Here is a 21,487-nt window from a genome sequence, read left to right as displayed (position 1 = left end):
CCTTCTCCCGGCAGGGCTGCGCGCTGGACTGAACGCGCACGCCGCCTCGCATGCGCCATGGTGACTTATTTCTGGCCAGTATAGTACAGAGCCGGCGTGCGCGTTCGCAGCTCTGTACTATTCTGGCCGGGAAGAAGTCACCATCGCGCATGCGCGGCAGCGTGCGCGTTCCGGACAGCGAGTGGCCCTGCCGGGAGAAAAGAAGGAGTCTTCTGCACAAGCGCGGCCACCGGGATTCTGGAGAAGAGCGGTGGCCGTAACCAGGGGAGACTGAGTCACAACAATGAGGTAAGTGGGGATGAATTTGATCCTAAACGGTGGGAATTTGTTAATCAAGTATATTTACAAAAATGATCACTGTCAAATCATTAACAGATTTAACAGTGATCATTATGATGGGATAACCACTTTAAACCAGGCACCCCCTGCTCTGAAGAGGAGAGGGTGTCTGGTTTATAGAAAAAGGTTAGAAATTGATGGAAACACCAACAAAATGGTTTGGAAACAGCATGGGGAGGACGTCTGGATGCATCTTGGACTCCTATTACCTATGACATACAATAGACAACCACACAAAGGCTATTTGCCAACAGCTGGGTATGTGCTAGCCAACAATCTATCCATGAGACAGATACAGTCAGCGCACCTTACAATGGCAGCCTTGTGCAGTACGAGACATTCAAAACCAGCTCTCACCTGACTGAGAGCCAGTAAGCCTCAAAGTTGCTTCATATCTGTTGGATGGCTTGGGTGGACCTGTGCACCTAGATCATTATCATTAGGGTGACAAAAAGTTTTCTGATTGTCCTAAGTTAATATTCAATAACCTTCCTATACCGTTTTGTCATGTAAACTCATTTGCATAAACATGGGCATATCGGAAAGACATGCAAATGAGCAGAATCTGCCTTGTTTTTCAGCTGAAAAACCATTTGCATGGAAAATTCACGATAAATATTCTCGATTAGAATATTTGCGATCTACACTACTCATGAACAGCGCTATCTATTGGATTCATAGTCTTGTCATAAGACTATGAAACCAATAACATATAAAGCATCATCAATCCCTACATAAAGACGCACTACCATGAGACTACATGACAATAAATCCATATGAACTCCGAAATGAGACACTGTACACCCCCAGGAATATCTATAATAAAAAGAAAACTTTAAACCACATCACCTGTATAGAAGGGGGGAGGAGGGAAATGTTTAGGGAAAGAATTATTGCACTGTTTATATGTGTTTTATCTTTGTTTTCACTGCACATATCTGTAAAAAAGGAATATGACCTGCAATTTGATCCAATATGTACCTTTGAATGTAAATGTGCAAATTATATCAAAACCTAATAAAAAAAATAATAATAAAAAAAAGACTATGAAACCAATAAATGGCGCTGTTCATGAGTAGTGTTGATCGCAAATATTCTAATCGCAAATTTTTATCGCAAATTTTCCATGCAAATGGTGTTTCAGCTGAAAAACAAGCAGATTCAGCTAATTTGCATATGCCCACGATTATGCAAATTAGTTTACATGCTAAAACTGTATAGAAAGGTTAATGAATATTATGTTAGGACAATCAGAAAACTTTTTGTCACCCTAATGATAATGATCTAGGTGCGCAGGTTCACCCAAGCCATTAAACAGTTATGAAGCAACTTTGACGCTTACTGCCTCTCAGTCAGATGAGAGCTGCTTTTGAATGTATCATAGTGCACAAGGCTGCCATTGTAAGGTATTCTGACTGTATCTGTCTCATGGATAGATTGTTGGCTTGCACATACCCGGCTTTTTGGCATATAGCCGAGCATAGCGATGCTTGAGCCGAACTGCTGTTCGGCCGAGCATGCTCGCTCAACACTAATCCCATACTGATGATGACCTATGCTAAAGATGCTAAACCAGAACAACCTCTTTAAAGGGGTTGTCCCATCTCGCAGTTTCCAGAGGAGCGCAGGCCACTCAGCTGTTTCCATTAGGCCACCTAGCCATATAAATCTTGAGATGGGCCAAACTCTTTAAGTGGCTCTAACTGTATTTCACTTATAATGCCCCAGAGTGGCATTACTACTTTTTGCACACCCCCACTATCTCCTATGGGTGATCCTGTGTCATCATATGTATTTATTTCAGATCCTGCATAATGTGTATACGTATTTCCTATTTTGCAACTCTTTAAGTGTAATGTGCCTGGTTTACCAGCAGATGGCGGCAATCTTGGCAGAGCTAGTTTCCCTGGAGTGAAACCTTCTAGTCCATTTCAGCCCTCTCTAGAGAGGGAGGAGTTATAGTTAGTTAGAGGCAGTCTAACCTACCCTATCTTGGGGAGAGGTTCTGTTCAGAGCAGCCCCTTCAAGGGGAAGGCTGTGTGCCAGCCAGCAGAGCACTGGCTGCTCGGCTAGGCCCCAGAGGAAAAGAGTAAAGAGCTTCAGTAAGCCAGGAGGAAAGATTCCCTGGATAAAGACAGAGATAAAGCTAAAGATATAGACCAAGATAAAGATAGAGTCAGACTACAGGAAGCTAAGTTGCAGCTTACGGCAGCAGAGGAAAAGTTCCTATTTAACCCAGCCAACATAGCAGAGCTGAACGAGTTCAGATGTAGCAAAGCAGAATGTCAGAATGTGTTTGCTCACCATATTAATGCCAAAACCTTCTGATAACCAAGATAAAGTTGGAAGATTGTTCCCTGATTAAAGTTTATGCAAGTACAGCTGTGTTCAACGTCAATAAAAGTCTGGAATCAAGTTATTTCACCTTCATCCTCATCACATATCCATTTTAGTTGCACCGCTGTGGACAACAACGCCTGGGATTCCAGGATATCCAGGTAGGAGCACCGTGACAAGTGCTAAAGCAACACCTAAGGGACACTATAGGCAACCCTTATACCACTCTGGCATTCCTACACTGGGTTCCACCATCACCTTCTACATAGGCGGACCTAGTCCCTCGTTGCTGAAACTGGCATCACCACAAACTTTTAACCCTTATAACATCTTAAAGGGACCCTTTGGCCGACGTCTCATCCATGGCGCGCTGCACACTCAAGTGTAAAACTTAATATGATTTTGTTTCTTAGGTTATATATTTACTTCAGTCTGATTTACCTAATTTAGGGTGGATTCCCAATTTACATCTCTGACTGATACCACTGTATAATTATACAGTAGCATTCATCTCCCATAGGTTGCCATAAAAAATGTGGAATGAGCTGCGTTTTTTACAGGATACCTCTGGATAAAACAGAGTACACTACTACATTCTTCTATCCAGCACAAAAATAAAAAGGATAGAGGCCAAAAGAGGACAAAGGGACACTATTTTGGCCTCTGTCGGGTGAGTGGTAGCCTGTAGACATGTTTAATGGGGTTTTTAAGTTATTAAATTTAAAGCCAAGCCTCCTTTTTTAAAAGTAATACCCACCTGCTCCTGGATGCTCTGTCCCGACTACCTGCCTCTCTTCTGCGGTAACGTGTCCCAAATGTTGCACTTTATTATGTATACCATGTGGTGAGCTAATAAAGCTGGAATATGGAGGAGATGCTGACGTCATACTGCTTTTTATTTTTTGTCGCCAAGCTGCATGTCACTGCTGGGTCACATGCCACCCGCTGACCAGCATGTGCATTTCATGTACACTTGCGAACACAGTGTGATTCCACGCTTATGACAGCAAGCACCTGACACAGTCAGTGGAATTCAGTGGATTTATTGATATACCAAATAGCATAGGTTGTCCACAGCTGATCGGCGGGGTGGTCGATCAGATAGAGATGGCTTATTGTTTGTAAAAAAAGAATTGACAGACCCTTTAGGGTACCTGCATAATTTTTAATCTGCACAAATTTCCATATCACCTTTACATTCAGCGGCATTGTTCTTTTGGAGTTAATAAAAGTTCTGCTGGGATTTTACTCCATGTTGCATGAGCTGTCAAATAAGTCCAAGTTCCAGGGAAATGAGTCTGCTTCCTGCTGAAGACCTGAACTTCCTTCCACACAGTTGATGAAAACTGATGATTTCAACCAAAACGGTTGTTTGTAGGGTGAAATTTAAAAAGGTGTTCCTCTGGATAGGTCATCAGTATCTGATCAGTGGGGGTCTGACACCTGGGACCCCCGCTGGTCAGCTGTTTGAGAGACGCATTCTCTCAGCTTTCCCTAGGCAGAGTGACGTCACGTTCATTGGTCACATGGCCCAGGCACAGCTCAGCCCCATAGAAGTGAATGGGGCTCAGCTGTGATACTAAGCACAGCCACTATACAATGTAGACCACTGTGCTTAGTGAGCATGGAGAAGGCCTCAGCCGCTGCCTTCTCAAACAGCTGATCTGTGGGAGTCTTGGGTGTCCCACCCCCACCGATCAGACACTCCTGAGGATAGGTCATCAGTATTTAAGTCTCAGAAAACTCTTAACAGCGAACAAACGTTTCGGCTTACCAATCATCCGATATTCGGACAAAGCTCTTGTTAAGAAGATCCCCAGGAAGACTTTTCTTCCATCGCCCAGTATCTCTGAACGTGTATGACCAGTTGATTCCTAGCCCTCACTCCTGTTGTCCTGCTTGTGGAATATGGTGGTGTTATTCAAAGATAGTTATTATTATGGGTGATCCGGCATGATTCAGAGATCGACAGAGTAACGTTGTACTGCCGGAATGACTTGTGACCTACCATATATCTTACTCCATCACTTCAAACATACAAATATACTGTACCAGTTAGGCTTCATTCTCAGTGGCATAAACTTTTTCCGTTTTTCTGTTCAGTCCTAGGAAAACGGCAGTGCTGGATGTGTCATATGACAAACGTATGGCACCCGGTGGAGCCCTTGACTATAATGGGGTCTGTGAGGTTTCCATCAGGAGCCCTGGACAAAATACCGTCTCATGCTACACAATTTTGCCCAGCTTTTTTAACAGGATTTGTGATAGAGCGTTTTTAACCATTCTGTCTAAATACGCCCTAAAACCTCAGCGACTCACTGAGTGTGACTACTTTTGTTATTTTAGCACATTTACTGTTGCTGCCGTTTTATTATTGAACTCTAAGGGCCAGTTCACACCAAAAAAATTTTTTTTGCTGATTTTTGAGCATTTCTGCCTCAAAATCAGCTAAAAAAATGCCTCAAAACAGCCTCCCATTCATTTCAATGGGAAGCAGCACTTGCTTTTCTTTTCCAAGTGGAAAAAAGAAGCAGCATGCCCTATCTTGGGGCGGAATACACGCTGAATCTCTCGCTGAAATGAATGGGAAACAAAATAATAAAAAAAAACAGCTCCATGTAAGTCCAGGTATTTATGTGAGTTTTCCGCACATTTTTTGGTGCATTAATAAAAAAACAAGCTGAAAAAAAAAAACACGTGGATGCTGATTTGTTCCGTGCGTTTTCAAAATCGGTCGTGTGAACATCCTCTTATAATTCCTTTAAGATATAGTGTATAATAAACAGTGGTACCGAACATGTGAAGTGTACACTCATGGGATATGTGACTAATGTAGTAACTATGGAGTTCCATTACTTATGTACCACATTTTGCCTGTAAGAAAACCTGGAATATTCACAGACTGTGATGCTGGATTCGGCAAAACGTACGCCAACTGATGGCATTTGTAAGACTGATCAGGATCCAGATTAGTCTGAAAAATGCTTAATCAGTCAGAAAAATGCATTGAAATGCCGGATCCGTCTTTCTGGTGTCATCCGGCAAAACGGATCCAGCATTTATTTTTTTCACCTTTTTTTCGGTCTGCGCATGCGCAGGCCGGAAGTACGGATTCGGCATTCCGGTATGCATTGAATGCCGGATCAGGCATTAATACATTCCTATGGAAAAAAATGCCGGATCCGGCATTCAGGCAAGTCTTCAGTTTTTTTAGCCGGAGATAAAACCGTAGCATGCTGCGGTATTATCTCTGTCCTGAACAGTCAAAAAGACTGAACTAAAGGCATCCTGAACGGATTACTCTCCATTCAGAATGCATGGGGATAAAACTGATCAGTTCTTTTCCGATATAGAGCCCCTAGGACGGAACTTAAGGACGGAAAAGAAAAACGCTAGTGTGAAAATACCCTTACAAAATTGTCCTAATAAAGAAAGAACTGAATTAAGATGTTGAAATAAGTGGTAGAAAATATGTATTTTCTTTTGCTGACAGTGTAGTTGCTTGTCACTCATAATCATTGTATCCATCCTGGTGAGATTGCTGCTGGTAAGAGTTGCAGTGTAAAGTATGGGGGACAGAGAGCAGACTGTGATCTGATGACTTAACCACTACTGTGAAGTTGTAATATTACTGTCTTACCTGGGCAAAATATAAAAAAGTAATGACTTTCATGTAAGATCACAGCTGGATGTGCTTTACAGGGGCTTTCCAGTTTCGGCAAATAAGGGTGAGGCTACACTGTGAGTTTGTGTAACGCGACTGACTAATTTTAACTATTTAACTACAGCTGCAGTCCAAATGAATGCGTTGCCGTTACCCCGAGGCTCAGCTCTCTCTGCAACTGCAGTGCCCCCTGAATTTTGATTCACAGGGCCAGGTGGGATGACGTTTTCGCTGCCTGGACCTGTCAATCAAAGTGCAGAGAGAGCAGAGCCTCTAGGTGAAACACCCACGTTGCTCCTAAAGGCTCATTTGCATATATTAAAACTTTATTTTTCTCAGCAATGTGGACACATATGAACATGGGGCCAACACAGGTGTCTTCAGCTGCCAAGTACACATGTAACAGGTCAGCCAGTGTCATAGGTACAAGTCTGCTGACAGATGGGCTTTAATAAAAAGTGTGCTGGAGTAGAATGCACCTAATTTATTAGACAGCACCGGCGCATCTTCTGGCTTTCCATGGGCCAGAAACTGATATCTACGTCAGATAGGAGATGCAAGAGATTTCAGCTACAATTTTATGCAATTTTTTTATGTAAGTTACAGAAAAATATAGAGCCCCATCCCTTTCCTTCTCACATTTAAAAAGTGTCAAGAAGCTCAAAAAGTTATAGCACATATATGGCGTGTACATCAATCTCTCTCAATGCGTCCTTTTTCATTACACAATGTATAACTTGTGGAACACCCCTTGTAGTACTGATACAAAACCAGATACATTGTGGGACACCTAGGACCCAGACAGTTCCCTCTGTACTGCCATCTATTTGGTTACAGTATATGGCAGATCAATGCTTCTGACGTACTGACTGGCATTACAATAAACACAGATGGTGAATAAATATAATCGCCATATAAAGCCATTCTGCAAGTGGTACAGAGCAAGGCTTTAAGGGCTTCGGTCGTTATACACAAGTGCGCCGTCCTATGACGGTGTAAACCTGCACCTGCATTGGAGTGGGCTGTTCTCTACTGATGGCCAATCATGTTATGATAGGTGAGGGTCCGACCTCTGGTTTAGCGCTTGCACTGTTTTCCCTGTACAGCCACACACTGCAGCTGGCCCCATTCACAACAGCTAGCCCAATTTGATGTGTCTTCTACATTTTCAGAATAGGTGGGGTCCTAGAGGTTGAACCCCCACAGATTAGTCACAGGATGTCCTATGACAATATAACATGAAGAAAGCCATTTAAAGGGGTTTTCCAGGACTCCAATATTGATGACCTATTCTCACTATAGGTCATCCATATCAGACCAGTGGGGATCTTACAAACGAGACCCCTGCATGTCGGATACTTGAAGAGACCATGGCACTCTGGTGAGAGATGCGGCCCCCCCTACAGCTTAGCAACCTCAGCGCCGTACATTGTATTGCAGCTCAGCCCCATTCACTTGAATAGAACTGAGCAGCGCCTAGCTCATGTGACCGATAAACGTGACGTCACTGGCCTAGGAAGGACGACACCTGGGTGATGTGGGCTCTTTAAGGAGCTGATCGGCAGGGTGCCAGGAGTCCGATCCCCACCAATCAGATATTGATGACCTCTTCTGAGGAAAGGTCATCAATATATGAATTCTGGAAAACCCCCTTAAGTGATTATTGCCCAACCAATAATAATGAAAATAAAAATAGTATATATACTAAAATGCCTTCTAAATTGACATTCTTTTTTACATCCCTGTTGTGTACCACATCAATGTGGCTGTCAAGTGGCATCTTAAGCTGTTCAGCATATGGTGCCATATACAAAAATAGCAGATGTGTTAAACATGACAAAATAGTGTAGGATGTGCAAGCCTCTAATGTAGGCCTTTAGAAATAGCTACTAACACACAGATTAGTAAGTGCATGTTCACCTTGTGAGATACAGAAAATCACCAGGTAAATTACTGAGGTACCTACCCTGCTTTGTCAGCAGATGTGTACCTATGACACTGGCTGACCTGTTACAGGTGCGCTTGTCAGCTGAAGACACCTGTGTTGGTCCCATGTTCATATGTGAGAAAAATTATGTTTTAATATATGAAAATGAGCCTCTAGGAGCAACGAGGGCGTTGCCGTTACACCTAGAGGCTCTGCCCTCTCTGCAACTGCCTCGTCCTCTGATTGACAGGGCCGGGTGTGATCAGTTTACATTGCCTGTCAATTGGGATGCGGATGTGGAGAGGGCTCAGCAGTTGCAGAGAGAGCAGAGCCTCTAGGAGTAACAGCAACGCCCCCGTTGATCCTAGAGGCTCATTTGCATATATAAAAATTAATCATTTTTCTCAGCAACGCAGGCACATATGAACATGGGACCAACACAGATGCCTTCAGCTGCCAGGCGCACATGTAACAGGTCAGCCGGTGTCATAGGTACAAGTCTGCTGACAGATGTACTTTGAGATTTACGGTGTTTGGCTTGTCAGCCATTTAAATTATAGTAACGGCACCTGTTGTGTTCTTTAAATAACAGCAAATGCTCTGTTCACATGAGACAGTCGTGTTATAGGAGGAAACCATACCACTTCTCCAATGGAAAATACACAGTAGCAATGCTTCTAGGGGAGAATATCACTGTAATAAGGCACCGTACAAGGCCACATGGAGTGACCATGGAGCACTGGGGACTCCACTAGTACGTTTAGACGCAGTGGCTAAGATGCACGTGTGTCCTGCAGATCCACAGTGGATAACAGTACAAGGCTGCTGACATACTGACTGGGTCAGTGTTTTTTGTATTTTTTTTTTAACAGGAAAATATGTACCCCTGTGATATTTCTCTGTAGAGTAATATGGTCAAAAAACTTTGGTACAAAAATGATAAGAACTGAGCTATAATAAGTGCTTAGGAGGTCAGAGATAAGGAGTCTGTCAGCTCCTGGTCTGACGGAAAAGACAAAAATCCAAATGCTACTAGAGCATTTCAGCTCTGTGCAGAAAAAAATGAAGCAATATTTTTAATAAAGACCAATTAAAAAAATTATTTTCTAGCACAAAATGAGTACAATGCAATAATTAAAAAAATAGGCTTTAAGGCTACTTTCACACTAACGAGTTCCGTCACAGGGGCTCTATACCAGAGCAGAACTGATCAGGCATATCCCCATTCATTCTGAATGGAGAGTAATCCGTTCAGGATGCATCAGGATGTCTTCAGTTCAGTCATGCTACGGTTTTATCTCAGGCGAAAAAAACTGAAGACTTGCCTGAATGCCGGATCCGGCATTTTTTTCCATAGGAATGTATTAGGTCCGGATCCGGCATTCAAAATACCGGAATGCCGGATCCGTCCTTACGGTCTGCGCATGCGCAAACCTTTAGGAATGAGGAAAAAATAAATACCTGATCCGTTTTGCCTGATGACACCGGAAAAACGGATCCGGTATTGCAATGCATTTTTCTGACTGATCAGGCATTTTTCAGACTGATGCAGTCTGAAAAATGCCTGATCAGTCAGAAAAAATGACATGCGTTTGCATACAGTTTTCCTGATCAGGCAGGCAGTTCAGGCAACGGAACTGCCTGCCAGAATCAAACAACGCAAGTGTAAAAGTACCCTAAGGGTACTTTCACACTTGCGGCAGAGAGATCCGGCAAGCAGTTCCGTCGCCGGAACTGCCTGCCGGATCAGGCAAAACGTATGCCAACTGATGGCATTAGTAAGACTGATCAGGATCCTGATCAGTCTTAAAAATGCCTGATCAGTCAAAAAAATGCATTGAAATGCCGGATCCGTCTTTCCGGTGTCATCCGGCAAAAACGGATCCGGCATTTATTTTTTCCCCCTTCTTTCAGTCTGCGCATGCGCATACCGGAAGGACGGATCCGGCATTCTGAATGCCGGATCCGGCACTAATACATTCCTATGGGAAAAAATGCTGGATCCGGCATTCAGGCAAGTCTTCAGTTTTTTTAGCCGGAGATAAAACCGTAGCATGCTACGGTTTTCTCTTTTGCCTGATCAGTCAAAACGACTGAACTGAAGACATCCTGATGCAAACTGAACGGATTACTCTCCATTCAGAATGCATGGGGATAAAACTGATCAGTTCTTTTCCGGTATAGAGCCCCTGTGACGGAACTCTATGACGGAAAAGAAAAACGCTAGTGTGAAAGTAACCTAAGTGTGACAAAGGCCTGTCCCGCTTTTGATATTTCTCAAAGACTTCAATGTAACATCTGGAGCTGGTGTTTTTTTTGCCTACATGTGACGCCAACCCAATGCAAGCAAAACAGACTTACAAAATCCCATTTAGACAGAGTAGAAAAAAATGCACAACGTTTGAGAATACTGAAGATTAAAAAAAAAAAATTATTGCTGCAAATTTCTGGCCTATATATACTGTGGACGTCACCTTTTGCAATTCAAAGATGAACAGCAACAGGGCAAATTTTTGCCGCAGATTTTCTTTAGATCTGCCACAGAAGCGGTAAAATTGATCTATCTTTCCAATGCAAACAGAGGTTATGGAATCGATTCATCTCATCAGCGAGAGTTCTTCTCTTGCAACTGGCTGTCCGCACTGCTGAAGAAGCTCCCCCTGCCTCTGGATTGACAGGCCCGGACATCTAACCCGGCAGTGACAATCTCAGCTGTTCGCCAAGTAGTGGCGCAAGTGCATTGACTGATCATGTGCCGCTACTCGGAGCATTGGTGCAGGTGCGTGGTTGTCAGGGCCAGCTGAGATGTCCAGCCTTGTCAATCAAGTGACAGGGGAAGCTTCTTCAGCGGCAGGGTCAGCCCCTTGCAGGTGAAGAACTCTCGTTGATGAGACTAAATTATTTGGACAAATATATTTGCTCATCTCTAATGCAAATTTAAATAGGTTGAAAAAAACTGACAAAAGTATAATGAATGGAAACACTTACAGACGTGTAATATGATCTTGCTTGTTTCTGGTTCCTGGACTCTTGTTCTTGGAACTGAAGTCCCGCAAGGTGCTTCTCTAAGGTTTCCCAGTCCATTGTGGGAAGCTGGGGTTCCTCCCTCATGAGGCCACCTGAGCCAACAAATGAGTTCATTGGAGGCCCCCTGATAGCGGTATTCTGAGGTTTGGGGGGGCTGTGCTTTGCTCTATTTGGAGGTTTCCCAGTTACTAAGTTTCCATTTAATTTGTGCCGATGAGAGGGGTTTCCATTGATAGCAGACAGATGACCACCTTTAATGTCCTCAAACTCTTCTGCTAAACTCCTGCTTGCGACAGTCCTTGACAAACAATTGTCCTTCGGAAAGCCATCATCATCACCACCCTCTTCTTCCTCCTCATCTTCATCCTCCCACTCATCGCTCACCTTGTCCACCATAAAGTCCTCCTCCTCATAATCCTCCAGGGCAGCCAGATCCAGGCTGGGGGAAGACTTACAGTCTGAGCAAGGGGTCACTTTGTTGGAGCTGGATTCGGAACTTGAGCGGCTACAAGCATCACTTCCTAAATCCATGCCATCTTCTCTGTAATCCTTCAGGTCGACATAAACGGCATGCCAAGGAGAAAGAAAGAAAGAAAGGAGAAAGACAGATAAATTGGTGTTTCTTTCATCAAAGTCTAGCAGCCTGTCTATACTTGTTCTCTAGGAGGAAAAAAAAAACATGAAGCAACTGGAAAGTGCCAGCAAGAATATCCATCCCCTGAGGCTGTGAAGATTCCTACCCTTCCACTCCTCCTCTCCCTGAGCTGAGCACCAGTCACAATGAGCAAACACATTAACATACACGCCGCTGACAGTGTGATAATAAGCAGTGTGCCCAATATTAATACTCCTCATCATCCTTACCACCATGCTTCCTCCGTGCCGGCACATCGCTGCAGCTATTTCCTACAGTACTAAACGTGGACGCATATATCTAAAAATATATAAAACTGCCAAGTGCACAGTCATCGTTAAAAAGTAATACCTAAAATCAGAACTGCTCGGGAGAAATGATCCTATGATAGATCAGAGGATGGCCGTGCATGGGGGCAAACACAGGCAGAATATAGGCTGCCATCAGCAGCAGCCCACGCTCTGCATTCAGACCTTTAAGGCAGCGGCATCCCCGGACAGGTAAAATCTAGCGCATTTTAAATAGGATTAAAATAAAATACAAATAAGTTTTGCAAAAAAATAAACCTAGGAAAAAAGCAAACGGATACAAAGCAGCAGAATAATATTCGTGTACAGCCCAGCTCTGCCATGTATATATACGGGCACTGTCCAGCCGCCCCCATCTCTGCCACATATACCCATCTACTGCAGTGATCCTTGGCGTGCCCCTGGCACTGCACACCCATGTAATATACAGGAGGGGGCACTTACAGGGGTCTTGGTGACAGACTGCAGGCCATGGGAGGATACCAGGCTGCAGAATAGGAAATCCCTCAGGACAGATCCTACAGATAAGATTGGGGGCTTTCTATCCTCCCACCACAGAGCTGACCCCATGATGCAGACATTTCTACAGGTGGACAGGGCACATAGGAAGAAGTAGGGGTAACCCCAATTTGTCATTCAGCCCACAGAGATGCCCCCATACCTGATGCCCGGAGTCTGTACCTTATAACCCCTCATCCCTGAGCCGCTGTGTGACGCTGCTGTCCCCTCCTTCTCACCCGCAGCCCTCTACACCGGCGCCGCCCGGCAGACATCCACAGCTCCGGAAACTCCTCACTCCCAGCGCGTCACTGCGTAAAGTGCCGGGAATAGGAATTCCGGAGTCTACGTAAGCGCTGGTCGGGACTGGGGAGCCGAGGGCTGCCTCACTGCGCAGTTTGCGTAGCTGCATTGGTGGACAGCGCCATCTAGTGGAGAAAGGGTTTAGCGAAATCAGGGCGCGTCCTCTCTACCTATGGTACAAAAGCCCCTATTCATGGAGAAATGATGGTGGTTGTTGTGAGGGGAAAGCCCTCACCTGCCGTCTGATAATGTACTAATGGTGCCTACGGTATAACGCCTGTTAGAAGTACTGGGCGTTTAGTCAGCTCTGCAGCCTCATTGCTTCCAGGGTAGCATGCAGCTGCTGTACAGCCAGCCACTGAGGGGGCTCATTTCTACTCAGACATAAGGTGCAGTTAGAGGGGGCATCTATATCAGGTCCTGTGGGAAATTTAAAGGGGTTGTCCGAGCGTTTTTATTCAGACGGCAGTAGTGTTTTGCAGTCTGTAAATTACGGATACCCGCCCATGTGCGTTCCACATTTTGCAGACCGCACTATGATAGAAGTTGCTTTTGCTTGTTTTCTTTATTCTATGATTGTAAGTCGGACGTTTTCAACATCTTCAATATCCTTTTTTTTTTTTCCGAAATATGAGAAATAATCATTGGGTTCCTGACTGGTACTTATTCCTCACTTCCTCTTCCCTTCCTTCCCCCATCTCTCCTTTCCCTCCCCTTTACTGTCCCATCACTCACCCTAGTTCTTCTTATTCCCCATTTTTCATTATTATGTGATTTGCATTATTTATATATATATGCTTCTTTATGTTTACTGAGAGTGACGTTACTCTCATGTTTGTAATCTTAAATTTTTTCAAAATAAAATAATTTACAAGAAAATGCCAATTCTTGTCCGCAATTACAGACAAGAATAGGACATGCTCTATCTTTTTTTGCGGGGCCCGTTGAAATGAATGGGTCGACATCCATTCCGCAAAATTGCAGAACGGATGCAGACCCATTCATACAGTCGTCTGAATGAGCCCTAATACCAATGATCTATCCCCAGGACAGGTCATCAATATCAGATCGGCAGGGGTCTAACTCCCAGCACCCCCCACCGATCGGCTGTCTCCCTTGGCCAGTGACGTCACGTTCATCGGTCACTTGGACTAGGCGCAACTCAATCTTATTCAAGTGAATGGGAGATAGCAACACTCGCCGGAGCACCACAGCCTCTTCAAACAGCTGATCGGCAGGGTGTCGGACCTCCGCCGATCAGATACTGATGTCCTGAGGATAGATCATCAGTATGAAACACTTGGACAGCCTGGGAGTTTAAAAAAATAGCTTAACAGCAGAAAATGTGATAAAATAATACAGATACTCACCTGTTACATCCCTAGCACGCTGGTGGTCCTTTGCTGCAGCAGCGATGTGCCCTACGTGATACGTACACGTGACTGCTACAGACAATCACAGGACTCTTGTACGGTATGAGACCACTAAGCCCAGGGACTGGCAGAAGTGGTCATGAAGATGTACGGGACGTCATCTCCGCAGCAAAGTGAATAAAGACTGGTGGGGAACTATGAGAGCTGGGAAATAATCTGGGAGAATACGTTCCAGAAAAACTGGAGAGCATCATGGGAGGTTCGGGTTATACAAGATTCTCTTAGGGCATTGGCAGAATGTGAAGAACAGGGGTGGTGGTAGCCAGAGAGAGTAGCTGCCATTAGATTTTTTTTTTTACTGAAAATACTTTTCGCTGTCAGATTCATGTCCTTTCAGAAATATCAGCTGTAGTAAACAGAAGATCAGCAACAATGCAAGATGATGAGCAGCTAATTTTCCTATCACTTCCCAGTGACACTATTCTAATTTCCCCAGCAAATAGGTATCTCTGAGACTAAAAAAAGAGAACTCTCACTAAGGCTACTTTCACACTAGCGTTCGGAGCGGGTCCGTCTGATGTTTCATCAGACGGATCCGCTCCTATAATGCAAACGCTTGCATCCGTTCAGAACGGATCCGTTTGCATAACAGTTTATTTCAGATCTGATTTTTCACTTCGGAAAACTCAGATCCGACAGTATATTCTAAACACAGAAGCGTTCCCATGGTGATGGGGACGCTTCAAGTTAGAATATACTGAGAACTGTGTACATGACTGCCCCCTGCTGCCTGGCAGATGCTGCCAGGCAGCAGGGGGCAGACCCCCCCCCCCTCCTGTATTTAACTTATTGGTGGCCAGTGCGCCCCCCCTCCCTCCCCAGTATTAATTGTAACCAGTGCGGCCCCCTCCCTCTATATTCATCGGTGGCCAGTGCGGATATTAAAAATGAGCAGTGCGGTCTCCCCCTCCCTCCCTTCCTCCCTCCCCAGTATTAAATATGAGCAGTGCGGTCTCCCCCTCCCTCCCTCCCCAGTATTAAATATGAGCAGTGCGGCCTCCCCCTCCCTCTATTCATTGGTGGCCAATGCGGATTCAAAGTATTGTGATCAGTGCGGCCTCTCCTCTCTCTCCCCCCCCTCCCCCCCCATCATTGGTGGCAGTGGAGAGTACCGATCGGAGTCCCAGTTTAAATCGCTGGGGCTCCGATCGCTTACCATGGCAGCCAAGACGCTATTGCAGTCTTGGCTGCCATGGTTACTTAGCAACAAATAGAATCATTATACTTACCTGAAGAGCTGCGATGTCTGTGACCGGCCGGGAGCTCCTCCTACTGGTAAGTGAAAGGTCTGTGCGGCGCATTGCCTATAGACCTGTCACTTACCAGTAGGAGGAGCTCCCGGCCGATCACATAGATCGCAGCTCTTCAGGTAAGTATAATGCTGCTATTTGTTGCTAAGTAACCATGGCAGCCAAGACTGCAATAGCGTCTTGGCTGCCATGGTAACCGATCGGAGCCCCAGCGATTTAAACTGGGACTCCGATCGGTATTCTCCACTGCCACCAATGATGGGGGGGGGAGAGAGGAGAGGCCGCACTGATCACAATACTTTGAATCCGCACTGGCCACCAATGAATAGAGGGAGGGGGAGGCCGCACTGCTCATATTTAATACTGGGGAGGGAGGGAGGGGGAGACCGCACTGCTCATATTTAATACTGGGGAGGGAGGGAGGGAGGGGGAGACCGCACTGGTCATATTTAATACTGGGGAGGGAGGGAGGGGGAGACCACACTGGTCATATTTAATATCCGCACTGGCCACCGATGAATATAGAGGGAGGGGGGCCGCACTGGTCATATTTAATACTGGGGAGGGAGGGAGGGGGAGACCGCACTGCTCATATTTAATACTGGGGAGGGAGGGGGAGACCGCACTGGTCATATTTAATATCCGCACTGGCCACCGATGAATATAGAGGGAGGGGGGCCGCACTGGTTACAATTAATACTGGGGAGGGAGGGGGGTCCGCACTGGCCACCAATAAGTTAAATACAGGAGGGGGGGGGGGGGGTCTGCCCCCTGCTGCCTGGCAGCACCTGCCAGGCAGCAGGGGGCAGTCATGTACACAGTTCTCAGTATACACTGCGTGCAGAATTATTAGGCAAATGAGTATTTTGACCACATCATCCTCTTTATGCATGTTGTCTTACTCCAAGCTGTATAGGCTCGAAAGCCTACTACCAATTAAGCATATTAGGTGATGTGCATCTCTGTAATGAGAAGGGGTGTGGTCTAATGACATCAACACCCTATATTAGGTGTGCATAATTATTAGGCAACTTCCTTTCCTTTGGCAAAATGGGTCAAAAGAAGGACTTGACAGGCTCAGAAAAGTCAAAAATAGTGAGATATCTTGCAGAGGGATGCAGCACTCTTAAAATTGCAAAGCTTTTGAAGCGTGATCATCGAACAATCAAGCGTTTCATTCAAAATAGTCAACAGGGTCGCAAGAAGCGTGTGGAAAAACCAAGGCGCAAAATAACTGCCCATGAACTGAGAAAAGTCAAGCGTGCAGCTGCCAAGATGCCACTTGCCACCAGTTTGGCCATATTTCAGAGCTGCAACATCACTGGAGTGCCCAAAAGCACAAGGTGTGCAATACTCAGAGACATGGCCAAGGTAAGAAAGGCTGAAAGACGACCACCACTGAACAAGACACACAAGCTGAAACGTCAAGACTGGGCCAAGAAATATCTCAAGACTGATTTTTCTAAGGTTTTATGGACTGATGAAATGAGAGTGAGTCTAGATGGGCCAAGATGGATGGGCCCGTGGCTGGATTGGTAAAGGGCAGAGAGCTCCAGTCCGACTCAGACGCCAGCAAGGTGGAGGTGGAGTACTGGTTTGGGCTGGTATCATCAAAGATGAGCTTGTGGGGCCTTTTCGGGTTGAGGATGGAGTCAAGCTCAACTCCCAGTCCTACTGCCAGTTTCTGTAAAACACCTTCTTCAAGCAGTGGTACCGGAAGAAGTCTGCATCCTTCAAGAAAAACATGATTTTCATGCAGGACAATGCTCCATCACACGCGTCCAAGTACTCCACAGCGTGGCTGGCAAGAAAGGGTATAAAAGAAGAAAATCTAATGACATGGCCTCCTTGTTCACCTGATCTGAACCCCATTGAGAACCTGTGGTCCATCATCAAATGTGAGATTTACAAGGAGGGAAAACAGTACACCTCTCTGAACAGTGTCTGGGAGGCTGTGGTTGCTGCTGCACGCAATGTTGATGGTGAACAGATCAAAACACTGACAGAATCCATGGATGGCAGGCTTTTGAGTGTCCTTGCAAAGAAAGGTGGCTATATTGGTCACTGATTTGTTTTTGTTTTGTTTTTGAATGTCAGAAATGTATATTTGTGAATGTTGAGATGTTATATTGGTTTCACTGGTAAAAATAAATAATTGAAATGGGTATATATTTGTTTTTTGTTAAGTTGCCTAATAATTATGCACAGTAATAGTCACCTGCACACACAGATATCCCCCTAAAATAGCTAAAACTAAAAACAAACTAAAAACTACTTCCAAAAATATTCAGCTTTGATATTAATTAGTTTTTTGGGTTCATTGAGAACATGGTTGTTGTTCAATAATAAAATTAATCCTCAAAAATACAACTTGCCTAATAATTCTGCACTCCCTGTATTCTAACTTGAAGCGTCCCCATCACCATGGGAACGCCTCTGTGTTAGAATATACTGTCGGATTTGAGTTTCACGATGTAACTCAAATCCGATGGTATATTCTAACATAGAGGCGTTCCCATGGTGATGGGGACGCTTCAAATTAAAATATACCATCGGATTGGAGAAAACTCCGATCTGATGGTATAATCCTGACTTTACATTGAAAGTCAATGGGGGACGGATCCGTTTGAAATTGCACCATATTGTGTCAATGTCAAACGGATCCGTCCCCATTGACTTGCATTGTAAGTCTGGACGGATCCGTTTGGCTCCGCACGGCCAGGCGGACACGAAAACGCTGCAAGCTGCGTTCGGGTGTCCGCCTGCTGAGCGGAGCGGAGGCCAAACGGTGCCAAACTGATGCATTCTGAGCGGATCCGCGTCCACTCAGAATGCATTGGGGCTGTTCGGGGCCGCTTGTGAGAGCCTTCAAACGGAACTCACAAGCGGAGCCCCGAACGCTAGTGTGAAAGTAGCTTAATGCCACCTTCTGGAAGTTGCTCACTATGAGTCAGTGTCCACCTTGGACACTATAGAACCAAATATCCATCAGCAGACAGCTGTTTCGGGGTGTTTGCCTTTTATCATCATGGAATAGGATTCTGGCTGGCTTAGTATGATGCCTTAGGACACAGCTTAGGACATTGACTCATGGAGAGCCACTTTCGAAGGTGGCATTAGTGAGATGTCTCACTTTCTCTGGGAGATACTTCTTTGCATATTTTTGTTCCATGTAGAATTGTCACAGCTGATAAGATCTTCAGGTGAATCTCTGTAGGAATGGAGTTCAGGAGGAGACACAAAGTACAGAGAGGAGGTGGCTAATGAGCAGCAGCTCTTGTATGCAGTCTCCATTACCACAGCCCCACATTACCACAGTCTGTCCTGTCCATCCTGTGTACTTCATGTCTCCTCATGAACTCCATTCCCACAGAGATTCAGCTGAAAATCCTTTCAGATGTATTCAGAATCATCATTCCTGACAAGTAGAGCAGAGAGGAGGATGAGGCAGCTCTTTAGCACAGTGTTGTGAAGTAACTTGTCCTCCTGTGTGATTAGGACAGGTTCTGTATGCACTAATAGGACAGTGGCCATTTTTTTTTCTCCTAATGATTGCTCCCTAGACACAACAAGCCATTATAAGTAATGAAAGGTATTTAGGAATATATGTATAGTAAAGTAATATTTAAGTATTTTCATTTTCTTAATTACCGGAGAACCTTTTTAAAGGGGTTGTCAACATTATTTCTAACAGGTGCCAGCAGCCTGTCTCCCCTACTAAAAGCATCATACTTGCTCCGATCCTCTGTGCCGGCTTCTATGTCTCTATCTTGCAGTCCGGGGGAAAATTTTCTTCCTCCCGCGGCATGGGCATGGTCACATGATCCTCTTCAGTCAACCGCAGGCGTTAGTGGTAATATGTCCACAAGAAGTTGGCTGAAGAGGATCAGGTGACCGTGACCATGCCCATGCCGGGGAGGAAGAAAACAAACTCTGGACTGGAAAATGGAGATGTAGCAAGTAAGTTTGATCCTTTTTGAAGGGAGTCGGCACTTGTTCGAAATTTTGTATTCCTGGACAAACCCTTTAATCCTTTGTAGTTATTCTCCATTTTTTCAGTTTTATATGATAAACACTTCACTTAGTGCCTATTTACATGGACCAATGCACAGGGCAAAGATTGAGAGCGAGTCTCATTCCTGAACATTGCCAGCTTTTTCAGCTGCGTATATATGGAACAATCATGCCCTCTGTTTAAGGACGAACAATCGCTACTATAATCCTCAGGCAAACTCTCATGCAGCCAATGACATCATTAGTGCTATTGTTTGTAATTGATGTCCAACACTAGGAGTCACGGTGTGGGGCGCCATTAGCTACCATGGCCGTTCCTGTCTGGTATTCATGGAGGGAACATTGACCAGCCTTCTGTATATGTAGGACATTGTGGAGCCAGACCTACTGCCTTTTTTGACTCAGAAGATGCGGTGTTCGAACAAGATGATCCCCCCCCACACACACACACACACTGCCTGATCCACAATGTGCTCTTCAGGGTATCCAGCAGCAACTCTAGCCAGCTTGAGCACCAGATCTCTCCCCCATAGAGAATGTCTGGCACTGGATGGGATGACGGATCTCCCAGGCACAGCAGCCAACAATCACCATGGCTGAACTACAGGTCCAAGTTGAAAGAGCTTGGAATGACATACCACAGGAGGATATCCAGTATCTGTATGACCTGTAAATTAGACTTCAGCACAAGGTGTATAGATGCAATTCAATTGTAGTTTATTCAATTAGTTCTGCGGCTGTAATATCATGGCGTTTCGGCCAAATGGCCTTCTTCAGACTAATGCCGCTAGTGTTGAGGGGTAAAGTGAGAAAGGTAACAGATATTAGGGTGAATAGGACAAGGGATTAAAATATCCCAGGTTCTAGTCCCTTTAGAGGGCTAATAGTTTTTTTAAAAAAAAGCTTAAAAAAAAACACCAAAATATAAACAGAACAGAAAATATATAACAGAACAGAAAATAAAAAATAACAAAATAATTTGTCTTTTTTTTTGTCACCTTGTCCCCCTAAAGAAATAGGATAGGACTGTTCTATTATGGGCCAGATGTTCCATAAAATATGGATTGCACACGGCTTTTTTTGGTGTTTTATTTTTTTCCGTGTGGTATCGAATGGTATCGAGTATCATAATTTTGGTATTGTGACAATCCTAAATACAATCGGATCCATTCAGAACGGATGCCACAGGTTGTATTATCCTAATGGAAGCAAATGGACCCAGCAAAAACGCAGATGTGAAAGAACCCTAAAACAGAATAGGTGGCTCACCTCATCTGATCGATGAATAAATAGTAGGTGCTGTGGTCTTACTGGCTGTCCGGGAAAAATAACTATCTATATACATGAGGGGAAATAAATAGACCAGCACTTCCACACCCTGGCAGCGATAGCCAAAAATAATTAATCTATACTTATGAAGATAAAATATAAAAAAAATGTATCATAAGCCCCCTAACTAAGAATAATGCAATGATCAGAATGTATGAGTAAGGCTATTTTCACACTTGCGTTTCTATTTTCCGGTATTGATATCCGTCATAGGGTCTCAATACCGGCAAAAAAACGCTTCAGTTTTGCCCCCTATTCATTGTCAATGGGGACAAAACATAACTGAACAGAACGGAATGCTCCAAAATGCATTCCGTTCTGTTTGGATGCTTTCTCATACCAGAGAGCAAACCGCAACATGCTGCGGTTTTCTTTCCGTCCTGGGATGCGGAGCAAGATGGATCATGACCCACAATGCAAGTCA

General features: G+C 44.6%; 1 protein-coding gene across 5 annotated transcripts in view; it reads right to left on the bottom strand.

Moving 5' to 3' along the window:
- The window catches only part of LOC120997846 (schwannomin-interacting protein 1), a 513,059-nt gene that overhangs the window by 79,043 nt on the left and 412,529 nt on the right, over window positions 1–21,487 (bottom strand). For 2 of the 5 annotated variants that reach the window (XM_040428158.1, XM_040428162.1), the window contains one exon: window positions 11,256–11,843. In XM_040428158.1, coding sequence (XP_040284092.1) covers window positions 11,256–11,843 — 588 coding nt within the window. Of the gene's footprint in view, window positions 1–11,255; window positions 11,844–12,034; window positions 12,094–12,897; window positions 13,024–21,487 lie in introns of those variants that run through there. The other 3 variants (XM_040428163.1, XM_040428160.1, XM_040428159.1) reach the window with 3 other exon arrangements.

This window comes from Bufo bufo, chromosome 4, assembly GCF_905171765.1.
Source record: "Bufo bufo chromosome 4, aBufBuf1.1, whole genome shotgun sequence".
Lineage (NCBI taxonomy): Eukaryota > Metazoa > Chordata > Amphibia > Anura > Bufonidae > Bufo > Bufo bufo.
The sequence above is the reverse complement of the archived record's forward strand: the minus strand, read 5'-3'. Positions and strand labels throughout refer to the sequence as shown.